Genomic DNA, 12,435 nt, shown 5'->3' on the forward strand with positions numbered 1-12,435 from the left:
TTGTGGGGTTTATGAAATAAACATTCATTTAAAAATGGTATGTGTTTAAATGTGTCAAATATGGTTGGGTGTCAGACCCATTGTCCAAAGTTAATATAATTCTCATTTCTGAAATATTGATCCTCATTACCGCAACCTGGTCTTGTTTTACAAATTAAGTAATAATTATATTATCATATTTTGTTTTAAAATATACAGACAAGTTATACAACACTAGTTATTTAGTGACTGATACATACAAAAAATGTATGCTATCTTTTACAAAAGTGATTAAATAAACACAATTGTAAATCCTAACAAATGTTTCGGTAATGAGAATTAATAGGAAATTACATTAAATTAAAACATTTTAAAATGTATCTCTCCAGAGTTATATATAGGTTTTAGCATGAGTAATAAGAGTCTACTGTAACAATGGCCAAAAATAAACACATAGGCAATATTTTTTTTTAAATTCTGAAAATATTATTTTTAGTTAGTTCACCCCATAATCTTCTATGTACAAAAATAAAAATATTCAAGGCCATGTTAAAAATTCTTATGCTTGACACCTTCTAAATCTTGATTTCATGAGAATCACCCAAATGTGAAGCTCCGCCCAGGATGCAGGTATCTGGCTTGGGTTCATCAGGTTAGATCAGTGTGCTGCAGACTGAGCAGTAATTAACGCTTTCTTTATGCACTTTTTCTTGCTACTCCAAGGCTTGAATGGTTGCTTCATTCATTGTTATTTTATTTTCAAAGTTATTAGCCTGTGGAAAAGTTTATTTTCATATTTACCTCAGAAGGCTGCAAAAAGAAACAAAAAACACACAATTTCTATTTAAAGTGCCATTTTTTAATTTGAAATTCGATTTTGCGTGTCTTCATGATTAAATGACAAAAGCGTTGCTTGTTCCAGACTCATTGTTAAAGCAAAACTTGTTTGGGTCTATATTAGAGGTTAATTTATTCAACGTTGGCCTGTGGCTTTGATTAATTTTAAATTCTGGCCCCCTGTGTATTTGAGCTTGACACCCCTGGTTTAAAGGGTGGCTTGTTCTAACCTCAGCTACTCCATGGTCACCGCCCTCCTTTCTCCTCTTAACCAATCAGTTCAATACACTTTGTTGAGGATGACCTTGTAGCTGACCTTGTAGCTGACCTTTATCTCTGTGGATGTCTGCTGTAGCTCCTAACGGGGGAGTAACGGTCTCTGTTGAGGGACACGCTGCATCCCAGGCTGCTGGAACCTTTCCCTCTGTTCCACTGCCCGTATCTTTACATGCGTTGTTTGCCTTAACAGCCATGATGATGCCCCAGATGCCCCTGCCAGCCCCCGCTGTAGCTGACCCCATGCAGATGGCAGCAACACAGCAGGCGCTTATCAACCAGCAAGCCGTTCTCATGGTAAGGACAGGCTCGCGGAGCGTCTTTCATTCGGCTGCCCCCCCCGCTCCTCCTACCCCCCCTGCTCCTCCTCCCTAGGCCCAGCAGATGACCATGCAGGCGATGAACCTGTCCCAGCAGCAGACACAGGAGCAGCAGAGGAAGAAGGAGGAAGAGAGGCAGCACCGCCGCCGCTCCCAGCGAGGGTCTAGAGAACGCTCCTATTCCCCCTCCCTCCGATCCTCCTCGCCCCCACCTGCCCGGTCCAGAACACCTGCCCCTAAACGCACCCCCAGCCACAGGCAGCATGAGCCAGAGGTAGATAGACTAACACCGACCACGGCGAGCGAGTACCGAGTTACATGTCGCCGAAAACGCACAAATTCACATCCAGCCAAGAAAAAGAAAAGCCGAGTATTACTGCAGTATTGTGTGTAGAACCGGCTCAAACTAAAACACATTCGGCTTCAGGAACACACAGAGCAGTTTAAGTTCCTTAAATCTGAACGTGTGTCCATTCATGTCCTCCACAGCCAGAACGAGAAGTGGACGAGGCCGATCCAGATGACCGGCACGCTTTCAGCGAGAACAAGGCCTACTTCCAGAAGTTCGGTGAGCGGCGCTGACAGGAAGCCATTAGAGCGTTCTACTCTCGAGCCGTCGCTCCACATCCAAAGGAACGCACTCGTCCACCCGTTTCCTGTGCCTTGTTCATTCTATTCCACCACTTCTTTACACGTTTGTAATATTTGTGTTTTTAAAGTGGCCTCTATATCTGTATTCACATAAAATGGCTTTTATGCTTCAATCTGCGCTAATAATAATTATAATGATGATAATTATAATTATCCTATTCCTGGTCCTGTTTCCTGATTCGTCACCCCCTCTCTCCCCCCCCCGGCTGTCCTCCAGGCCATCGACCAGCCCCCTCCAGCCCCCCCACACAGCGGCAGCAACGTTCCCCACAGCTGCCTCCTACAGCCCCCCCACTGACAGCCCCTAAGCCTGTCGGTGAGTCGATCAGTTCAAGCTGCTCAATAGTACTCTGTGAATCGGGTTTGTGATATGGTTTCTGTCTCTCCTGTGACACAGTGAGGCCCCCTGACACCCCTCCTGCCAGAGAGGTAGACCCTCCTAAAGCCACCCCCACCCCGGCCGAGCCCAAGCCTGAGCCCACCTCCAACATCCGGGAAATCATCAAGCAGTTCAACAGCCGGCCCCACCCAGAGCCCAAACCCTTTGAGCCTGTCAGGTCAGTCCCTGGGGAGACACCCACCCATCCATCCATCCATCCAACCATCCAACCACCCATCCACCCATCCATCCATCCACCCACCCATCCACTCATCCACCCACCCACCCATCCATCCATCCATCCATCCATCCAACCACCCATCCATCCAACCATCCATCCACCCACCCACCCATCCACCCATCCAACCACCCACCCACCCATCCATCCATCCATCCAACCACCCATCCATCCAACCATCCATCCACCCACCCACCCATCCACCCATCCAACCACCCACCCATCCAACCATCCATCCACCCACCCATCCACCCATCCAACCACCCATCCATCCAACATCCATCCACCCACCCACGCATCCAACCATCCATCCACCCACCCATCCATCCAACCATCCATCCACCCACCCATCCATCCAACCATCCAACCACCCATCCATCCAACCATCCATCCACCCACCCATCCACCCATCCAACCACCCATCCATCCAACCATCCATCCACCCACCCATCCATCCATCCATCCATCCAACCACCCATCCATCCACCCATCCATCCATCCATCCATCCATCCATCCATCCATCCAACCACCCATCCATCCATCCACCCACCCATCCACCCATCCACCCACCCATCCATCCATCCATCCATCCACCCATCCATCCACCCATCCATCCATCATCCACCCACTCATCCACCCACCCATCCATCCACCCACCCATCCATAAATCCACCCATCCAACCACCCATCCACCCAACCATCCATCCACCCACCCATCCATCCATCCATCCATCCATCCAACCACCCACCCATCCATCCACCCACCCATCCATCCAACCACCCACCCATCCATCCATCCATCCATCCACCCATCCACCCATCCACCCATCCACCCACCCATCCATCCATCCATCCACCCACCCACCCATCCATCCATCCATCCAACCACCCATCCACCCATCCACCCATCCATCCACCCACCCATTCACCCATCCACCCACCCACCCATCCATCCATCCATCCATCCATCCATCCATCCATCCATCCATCCACCCATCCATCCATCATCCACCCACTCATCCACCCACCCATCCATCCACCCATCCACCCACCCATCCATCCATCATCCACCCACTCATCCACCCACTCATCCATCCATCATCCATCCTTACGACCTCAGACAGACTCACTCAATTGGACTATTTGGACCAGTTCACTTAAGTGAGTAGGAGAACATAGAAACTCCGCGCAGCAGGAATGGAACCCGGAACCTTCTTGCTGTAAGGCGACGGCGCTGCCACAACGCTTGATCTATCTCTGTGATCTGTCCTGAACAGAACTCCTGTAAGACACTTCACAAAGAAGACTGACCCCAAAGAGGAAGCTCTGGCCAAACTCAAGAACAAAGCGGTGCCACGAGAGAAGGTCACAACCTTTCACCTGCAATGACAAAGAATAAAAGCTTTAAACTCATTGGTTCAAATCATCTATCCTCGCTGTTCATACAGAAAGAGTATCCTGCACCGCCTCCTCCAAAGAGACCCTCCCCACAGTCATCCCCTCCCTCCACCAGGGGCCCCCGCAGCATCTCAAACAGCATGAAGCAGAAACAGCGCTCCCTGGCGGACCTGTTCGCCTTCCAGCCGTCTCTGCCTGCTCCTCCTGACTCCCCTCCTCCTCCTCCACACGCAGCATCCATCCTTCAGAACATCCCCGACCCCCCGCCCATGGCTGCCCCGTCCCTCGGTGGGTGTGGTTTGCACGACGTTTGTCTGTGGTGTTCCTGATTAGTCCTTCCTCAAGACAGAAAGATGCCAACAAACTGACGCAATCAGTTAATGACCAACAATCAGCGGGGTGCAGATCCATTTCCTGTTTACAACCCGTGAGAAAGAACCTCCTGGGATGTAATAACAGCTTTATTATATTTATTTATAACAGCTTTATAATATTTATTTATAACAGCTTTATTATATTTATTTATAACAGCTTTATAATATTTATTTATAACAGCTTTATAATATTTATTTATAACAGCTTTATTATATTTATTTATAACAGCTTTATAATATTTATTTATAATAACCACTTTATTATATTTATTTATAACAGCTTTATTATATTTATAACAGCTTTATTATATATATTTATAATAACAGCTTTATTATATTTATAACAGCTTTATTATATATATTTATAATAACAGCTTTATTATATTTATTTATAACAGCTTTATTATATTTATTTATAATAACAGCTTTATTATATTTATTTATAATAACAGCTTTATTATATTTATTTATAATAACAGCTTTATTATATTTATTTATAACAGCTTTATTATATTTATTTATAACAGCTTTATTATATTTATTTATAATAACAGCTTTATTATATTTATTTATAATAACAGCTTTATTATATTTATTTATAACAGCTTTATGATATTTATTTATAATAACAGCTTTATTATATTTATTTATAACAGCTTTATTATATTTATTTATAACAGCTTTATTATATTTATAACGATAGTTGCACCGCGTGGGAAGCGTTAGCATTAATAGCTTGTAGCCAACCTGACGTGATTCGCATCAGTCAGCGACTCTCTGCTGTCGTTTGTATCGTATCGTTCTCACAGATCTGATGCCAGACGAGGAGAACACTCGCTCCAAGTTCTACCGCTTCTCTGCCAGCGTTTACTTCTCTTACTCCAACGCACCGGGGAAACTGTTCCTGAGGAAAGAGGTATGACACACACACACACACACACGATATTTGGAAAGTGTGTGTGAGATAATTAAAACTATAATCATGACTGTGAATCCAACTCCTATTCACACACGTCTAAATATGTTGAAGTGAATCAGAGGATGTGAGGAATGTCTGCACTTTGCCTCGTGTGCTACTCTTGTAGCGCTGCTGGAGGTCATTCATTGGTGCAATTTGGTCATGTGATACGCTCAATATTAATCCCATATATTCAACTATATGGTGACCATGAAGCTAAAAGCCGTTCATCAGGTGTTTCTGTGCAGGTGTTTTACCCCAGAGAGGTGTTCAGCCGGCCCTACGTCCTCAACCTGCTGTGTGAACAGGTGAGCACGCCGACGTCAGGCTGGGCCTGATACGTCCTCGCTCACTGACTGATCCCTTTGGGCTGATCCACGGCACCCCGTCTTCGTCTCTGCTGCGGTGTAGAAGTAACACACATGAAGCTCTTTGTGTGACGTTCTGTAGATCATGAGGGACACCTACTCTGAGAGCTGCGTGAGGATCAACAGAGACGAAAGGAGGAAGATGAAGGACCTGCTGGGTGAGAGATCCCCAAGACGCCACACGCTAACGCAAATGTTCTTAAGTGGTTGGACGTGAGTGTCTGTGAATTTGTTTCATTATGATCGTTTGATCTCTGCAGCAAATTTCAATGTGGGAACAACGCTAAGCTCCGTCCAGAATGACGGCATGAAGAAGAGGATCGTCATTGCTGCTCGGGATAACTGGGAAAACTACTTCATGCGGCTGTTCCCTGTGAAGGTGAGCCTGACGTGTGGAATGGTTTATAAGGCTGCTTTATCTACCAAGCACCTCTGATAAAGAAAAGCAGACAATAATAACAATGTGAAATAAAATAAAATGGAATGACATGTAATTTAATACTCCACATATTAAATAAAAGAGCAGCAGAGCAGCCGTCTTTCATTTGTTCATAAATGTTATTCGCTGTTCAACCAGGACCCTGTTAAAGAACGACGTGGGTTGAGATCAGGAGTTCATTCAGGGGTACCAATATAAGACCAAGTCTGCTGAGGTTTCATGTAAGACGTGAGAAAATAGTTTAAATTAAAATCGTTAATGTCACAGGACATGAACAGAAGTAACTAAAACATCAAATACTCAGGATGAGACTGACTGATTGATGTCCAGAAGGCTCAACCCCATAAATCTAGAGAATGAAACAGCGTGGAAGCTCCACTCGCCATGAACGCAATGCTTGGATTTGTTGCAGTGGGACATCGGAGACACTCAGATTTTGGGCGTTTCTCATCGAAGCATTCGTCTCTTGAAGGTGGTTGGTGCGTCAGGCATCAACCCCAAACACCTCCACCTGCTCAGGAGCTACAGGTAGACTCCACCCACCCAGCCATGCACCCACCCACCCACCCATCCATCCACTCATCCATCCACCCACCCACCCATCCATCCACTCATCCATCCATCCATCCACCCATCCATCCATGCACCCACCCATCCACCAACCCATCCACCCACTCATCCAACCACCCATCCATCCACCCACCCATCTACCCATCCATCCATCCAACCACCCATCCATCCATCCATCCATCCATCCACCCACCCACCCATCCATCCATCCAACCACCCATCCATCCATCCATCCATCCATCCATCCACCCACCCACCCATCCATCCATCCATCCATCCATCCATCCATCCATCCACCCATCCAACCACCCATCCATCCATCCATCCATCCATCCACCCACCCACCCATCCATCCATCCATCCATCCATCCATCCACCCTCCCACCCACCCACCCATCCTCCCCCCCTCCCCTAGACTCTGGGAGGGGGGAGGATAGAGGATAGAGGTCGTCTAGGGGCCCTAGACGACCTCTATCCTCTCGTCTGCAGCCGTTTCTCCACCTTGTGGGTCAGGGTGTTTCTGGATTCTATCCCAGCTGACTCCGTTTCAGCCTCACTCGTGTTGTCAGCTTCAGTTTCCTGCACAGGAAGTTGACTCGTGCTTGCATGCAGTTTTGCAGAGTTGCTGTCGGTTGAACTTCGGGGTGCAGACAGAGTCGTGTTGGAGCTCAACAGTGAGAACTGGGTGCTGCAGTCTTCCAGAGCTCCTCAGATTGCTGCAATGATCCAACTTTTCCTTCAGCAGCTCATCAAGGTACCTCTCCTGGTTCCTTAGCTCCATATCTGCCGAGGCAGCAAACATTTTACCCAGCATGCTACTTTATTCTCTCAATTCAATATGTGGCTTCTTTCCTCCATGGTGAGTGGTGGTGGTGGTGTTTCAGGACCCAGTATATTGGACATGGGCACCTCAGGGGCAAAGCAGGTTTCAGTTGCCCCTCTGCCCCAGTCTGTGGATCCTCCTGTGCACGTTTGGACCATTTAACGCCTTTTTGTTCTCCCGTGGCCCAGTTTTAGTCCACCTGTCGCCCACCTGGACACTTTCCTCTCTGCTTTCCAGGACTCAGGCCACGTTATTGCCCTGAAGAGTTTTGTGACAGATGATAAAAGTTTGCTCAGCTTCAGCAAAGGTGACATCATCAAACTGGAGCCAATGGAAGGACTCCAGACAGGTGAGCTCATTTTTAATTGCCAGATATTTATATATTTTCTATAGACTTGCATGTTGTTGTTCATATTTTTATAGAAATACATTCTTGATGTTACTTCCCAAAGTTCTGTATCTCAATGTCTCACATTTCCCCTGTAAATTCTGGTTAATATTTGCTTACAAGCGTCTTGTCAGTCCCAAGCGCAGACGTATGACAGTCCAACAAACATTAGCATATTAAGCACCGCCTACTTGAACAGATTGTATGTACAGAAAAATACTTATTTTGCTGTAATTGTTATATCCTCCTGAGACCCAGGCCGTTAGCATGTCCTCTGTATTGGACATTTGTCCATTCAGAGGACACATGTCAAACGGGCTGGGTCTCAGGAGGATATAACTCGCTTTGTTTTTAGAACATAATTTATTCCCTACTTTTTTCAGTATTAACTTCCAACTACAGAGACGTCATACTAATTAGCATTAGCATTTTGCTGTTGAAATTGACGGGATCATCATACCTTTCCTTAAAGGTTTAAAGTGTTCCGTACATTTTGACTATGAATTTGAGTTTTTTCACTTGTAAATTCAGCAGAAATGAAGTTTGAAACGAGTGCATATGATTATCCCTGATGGTTAATCTGTCTTTTAACAACACGTTCTGCAGGCTGGCTTTTTGGCACTACGGGGGGGCGCTCTGGTCTTTTCCCAGAGGACGCCACCCAGCCCTCAGCGGCCCCCGACTACCACTGTCTCCACATTGGTCAAAGAGATGACAGGAGGAGAAGCATGAAAGCTGTCAAACCTACTGGACCATCCAAGGACCGGCCTGCAGGTTCCATCAGCGCCCGCGTGGACGGCTCTGATCCTGAAAGGCTCCAGGCCTCAGGACCCAGATCAGTCCAGGGCTCGCTCCAGGATCTGGACACTCACTCACCCTTGGCTGAGTTTGCCATGAAGTACTTTAGGTAAGATAAAAGAGTAGCATCTGCTATTATGTTGAGCTGGTTTTGGTTCCCATAATGCATCAGGGCTAATTGTGTGTTGTCATTATGTGTAATGAAGAGCCGGGTTCACAAGTCTGCCAGAAGGTGGAAGGGAATTATCAGAGGCAGTTCGACACACAAAGGTGAGACGTCCAGTCGCTCTAACATCACAGTTTGTGTTTGTTGAAACTGACCCGTGTGTCTAAAACTCTAATCTAATCAACTGATGGGTTGGGTTGGGTTAGGGTTAGGTTAGGGTTAGGTAAGGGTTGGGTTGGGTTAGGTTAGGGTTAGGTAAGGGTTAGGGTTGGGTTGGGTTGGGTTGGGTTAGGGTTGGGTTAGGGTTGGGGTTAGGGTTGGGGTTAGGGTTAGGGTTGGGTTAGGGTTGGGTTAGGGTTGGGTTAGGGTTCGGTTGGGTTATGGTTGGGTTAGGGTTGGGTTAGGGTTGGGTAAGGGTTGGGTTAGGGTTGGGATGGGTTAGGGTTGGGTTAGGGTTGGGTTAGGGTTGGGTAAGGGTTGGGTTAGGGTTGGGATGGGTTAGGGTTGGGTTGGGTTATGGTTGGGTTAGGGTTGGGTTAGGGTTAGGGTTAGGGTTGGGGTTAGAGTTGGGGTTAGGGTTGGGTTAGGGTTGGGTAAGGGTTGGGTTAGGGTTGGGATGGGTTAGGGTTGGGTTGGGTTATGGTTGGGTTAGGGTTGGGGTTAGGGTTGGGGTTAGGGTTGGGTTAGGGTTGGGTTAGGGTTGGGTAAGGGTTGGGTTAGGGTTGGGATGGGTTAGGGTTGGGTTATGGTTGGGTTAGGGTTGGGTTAGGGTTAGGGTTAGGATTAGGGTTGGGGTTAGGGTTAGGGTTGGGGTTAGGGTTGGGTTAGGGTTGGGTTAGGGTTGGGTTAGGGTTGGGATGGGTTAGGGTTGGGTTGGGTTAGGGTTGGGTTAGGGTTGGGTTGGGTTAGGGTTGGGTTAGGGTTGGGTTAGGGTTGGGTAAGGGTTGGGTTAGGGTTGGGATGGGTTAGGGTTGGGTTGGGTTATGGTTGGGTTAGGGTTGGGTTAGGGTTTGTATCACATACATCCAGAAGGCTTCAGAACGAACACCTGTGAAAAGTGACAATTACAAGAAACACGACAACACAGGACTGAATTGCCTTGTGTACATGTGTGTTTGATGTGTTTTACGCTCTGTGTGTTTGATGTGTGCTATGCTCTGTGTGTTTGATACGTTCTATGCTCTGTGTGTTTGATGTGTTCTATGCTCTGTGTGTTTGATGTGTTCTACGCTCTGTGTGTTTGATGTGTTCTATGTTCTGTGTGTTTGATGTGTTCTATGCTCTGTGTGTTTGATACGTTCTATGCTCTGTGTGTTTGATGTGTGCTATGCTCTGTGTGTTTGATGTGTTCTACGCTCTGTGTGTTTGATGTGTTTTACGCTCTGTGTGTTTGATGTGTGCTATGCTCTGTGTGTTTGATACGTTCTATGCTCTGTGTGTTTGATGTGTTCTATGCTCTGTGTTTGATGTGTTCTATGCTCTGTGTGTTTGATACGTTCTATGCTCTGTGTGTTTGATGTGTTCTATGCTCTGTGTGTTTGATACGTTCTATGCTCTGTGTATTTGATGTGTTCTACGCTCTGTGTGTTTGATACGTTCTATGGTCTGTGTGTTTGATTCGTTCTATGCTCTGTGTGTTTGATTCGTTCTATGCTCTGTGTGTTTGATGTGTTCTACGCTCTGTGTGTTTGATTCGTTCTATGCTCTGTGTGTTTGATGTGTTCTATGCTCTGTGTGTTTGATACGTTCTATGCTCTGTGTGTTTGATGTGTTCTATGCTCTGTGTGTTTGATACGTTCTATGCTCTGTGTGTTTGATGTGTTCTATGCTCTGTGTGTTTGATGTGTTCTACGCTCTGTGTGTTTGATGTGTTCTACGTTCTGTGTGTCTGATGTGTTCTATGCTCTGTGTGTTTGATACGTTCTATGCTCTGTGTGTTTGATACGTTCTATGCTCTGTGTGTTTGATACGTTCTATGCTCTGTGTGTTTGATGTGTTCTATGCTCTGTGTGTTTGATACGTTCTATGCTCTGTGTGTTTGATGTGTTCTATGCTCTGTGTGTTTGATGTGTTCTACGCTCTGTGTGTTTGATGTGTTCTACGTTCTGTGTGTCTGATGTGTTCTATGCTCTGTGTGTTTGATACGTTCTATGCTCTGTGTGTTTGATGTGTTCTATGCTCTGTGTGTCTGATGTGTTCTATGCTCTGTGTGTCTGATGTGTTCTATGCTCTGTGTTTTTGATGTGTTCTATGCTCTGTGTGTTTGATACGTTCTATGGTCTGTGTTTTTGATGTGTTCTATGCTCTGTGTGTTTGATACGTTCTATGGTCTGTGTTTTTGATGTGTTCTATGCTCTGTGTGTTTGATACGTTCTATGGTCTGTGTATTTGATGTGTTCTACGCTCTGTAAGTAAATACCTGAGTACTTGATGCTGTATTTTATCATCCAGGTCCCCATTCAAGAGTCCCTCATTCTCTACAATGATCCTGAAATCAATGACCTGTCGGTCCAGTGCTTCGCCAGTGAGTACAGCTACACAAACTGTAGTACCCACCAGAACCACTGTCCCTGAGGTCCGTCATCTTCCCATCCACCTGTCCCTCCAGACCTGATGCAGTTCACAGGTGACATCCCAGCGCAGAACAAAGACGCCCAGTTGGACTGTGTTCGGCGCGTCTTACTGGTCAGGGCTCTCACATAATCTTTCTACTGGGATGTCTGTATTACTTTTCCACGTATTTTACTGCTGCTGATTTTAAAGAAACATTTCTCTGCTCTCTTAAGTTAGGAAAAGAAAAGGAGCTTCTGAGAGATGAAATCTACTGCCAGGTCGCCAAGCAGACCACCAGCAATCGAAATCAGTGAGTGTGGGTCATGTAGCATGTTATAACTGTGTAATAACTGTAATAACTGTGTAATAACTGTGTAATAACGGGAAATAAATGCAGCTAGATTCATTCAAAACTTTCAGAGTAATTGGCCAGACCACTTCATTGATTAATAAATGAACCTTGCATTCATCCACTGAGCTCTGCCTCCGTGCTGCTCAAAGAGGCACAATGCTTTAACATGACAACAATCGTTTATACACACATCACCATTACTGGGCAGATATTCCCAAGATGGACTCCAAGCTTCTCAGAATGAGTTTGGTGTGGCGTCTCCACAGATCCACCTGTGACCGGGGCTGGCAGGTGCTCACCCTGGTGACTGGATTCTTCCCCTGCACTGGAACTCTGCAGCCCTACTTCACACGCCACCTGCAAGACATCACTGAGGACTACGAGCACCCACACAGAGGTAGACGCACAACAAGACAGCGCAAACATACCGGCAGAGGAATGCAAATCTTGAAGATGTACCCAACATTCATTTAGATGCATGTGTTAGCTCTCACTTGTGCACATGCATCCTCAGAACTGGCCCGTACGTGTCAGGATAACCTGGAGCGATCCGTCCGGTTTGGAGGT

General features: G+C 46.2%; 1 protein-coding gene across 1 annotated transcript in view; it reads left to right on the forward strand.

Annotated features, from left to right (window-relative positions):
• Nucleotides 1-12,435, forward strand: part of myo15b (myosin XVB) — a 36,604-nt gene that overhangs the window by 20,042 nt on the left and 4,127 nt on the right. Inside the window, 19 exon segments of the mRNA XM_068754918.1 lie at nt 1,286-1,389; nt 1,468-1,686; nt 1,902-1,980; nt 2,461-2,620; nt 3,959-4,031; nt 4,160-4,367; nt 5,263-5,369; nt 5,660-5,719; nt 5,862-5,937; nt 6,040-6,158; nt 6,631-6,746; nt 7,401-7,542; nt 7,849-7,960; nt 8,606-8,838; nt 11,415-11,487; nt 11,572-11,648; nt 11,750-11,826; nt 12,135-12,265; nt 12,383-12,435. The exon segment at nt 12,383-12,435 is cut by the window's right edge and continues 42 nt beyond it. Coding sequence (XP_068611019.1) covers nt 1,286-1,389; nt 1,468-1,686; nt 1,902-1,980; nt 2,461-2,620; nt 3,959-4,031; nt 4,160-4,367; nt 5,263-5,369; nt 5,660-5,719; nt 5,862-5,937; nt 6,040-6,158; nt 6,631-6,746; nt 7,401-7,542; nt 7,849-7,960; nt 8,606-8,838; nt 11,415-11,487; nt 11,572-11,648; nt 11,750-11,826; nt 12,135-12,265; nt 12,383-12,435 — 2,219 coding nt within the window.

Source organism: Brachionichthys hirsutus, chromosome 21, assembly GCF_040956055.1.
Source record: "Brachionichthys hirsutus isolate HB-005 chromosome 21, CSIRO-AGI_Bhir_v1, whole genome shotgun sequence".
NCBI classification, from domain to species: Eukaryota; Metazoa; Chordata; class Actinopteri; order Lophiiformes; family Brachionichthyidae; genus Brachionichthys; species Brachionichthys hirsutus.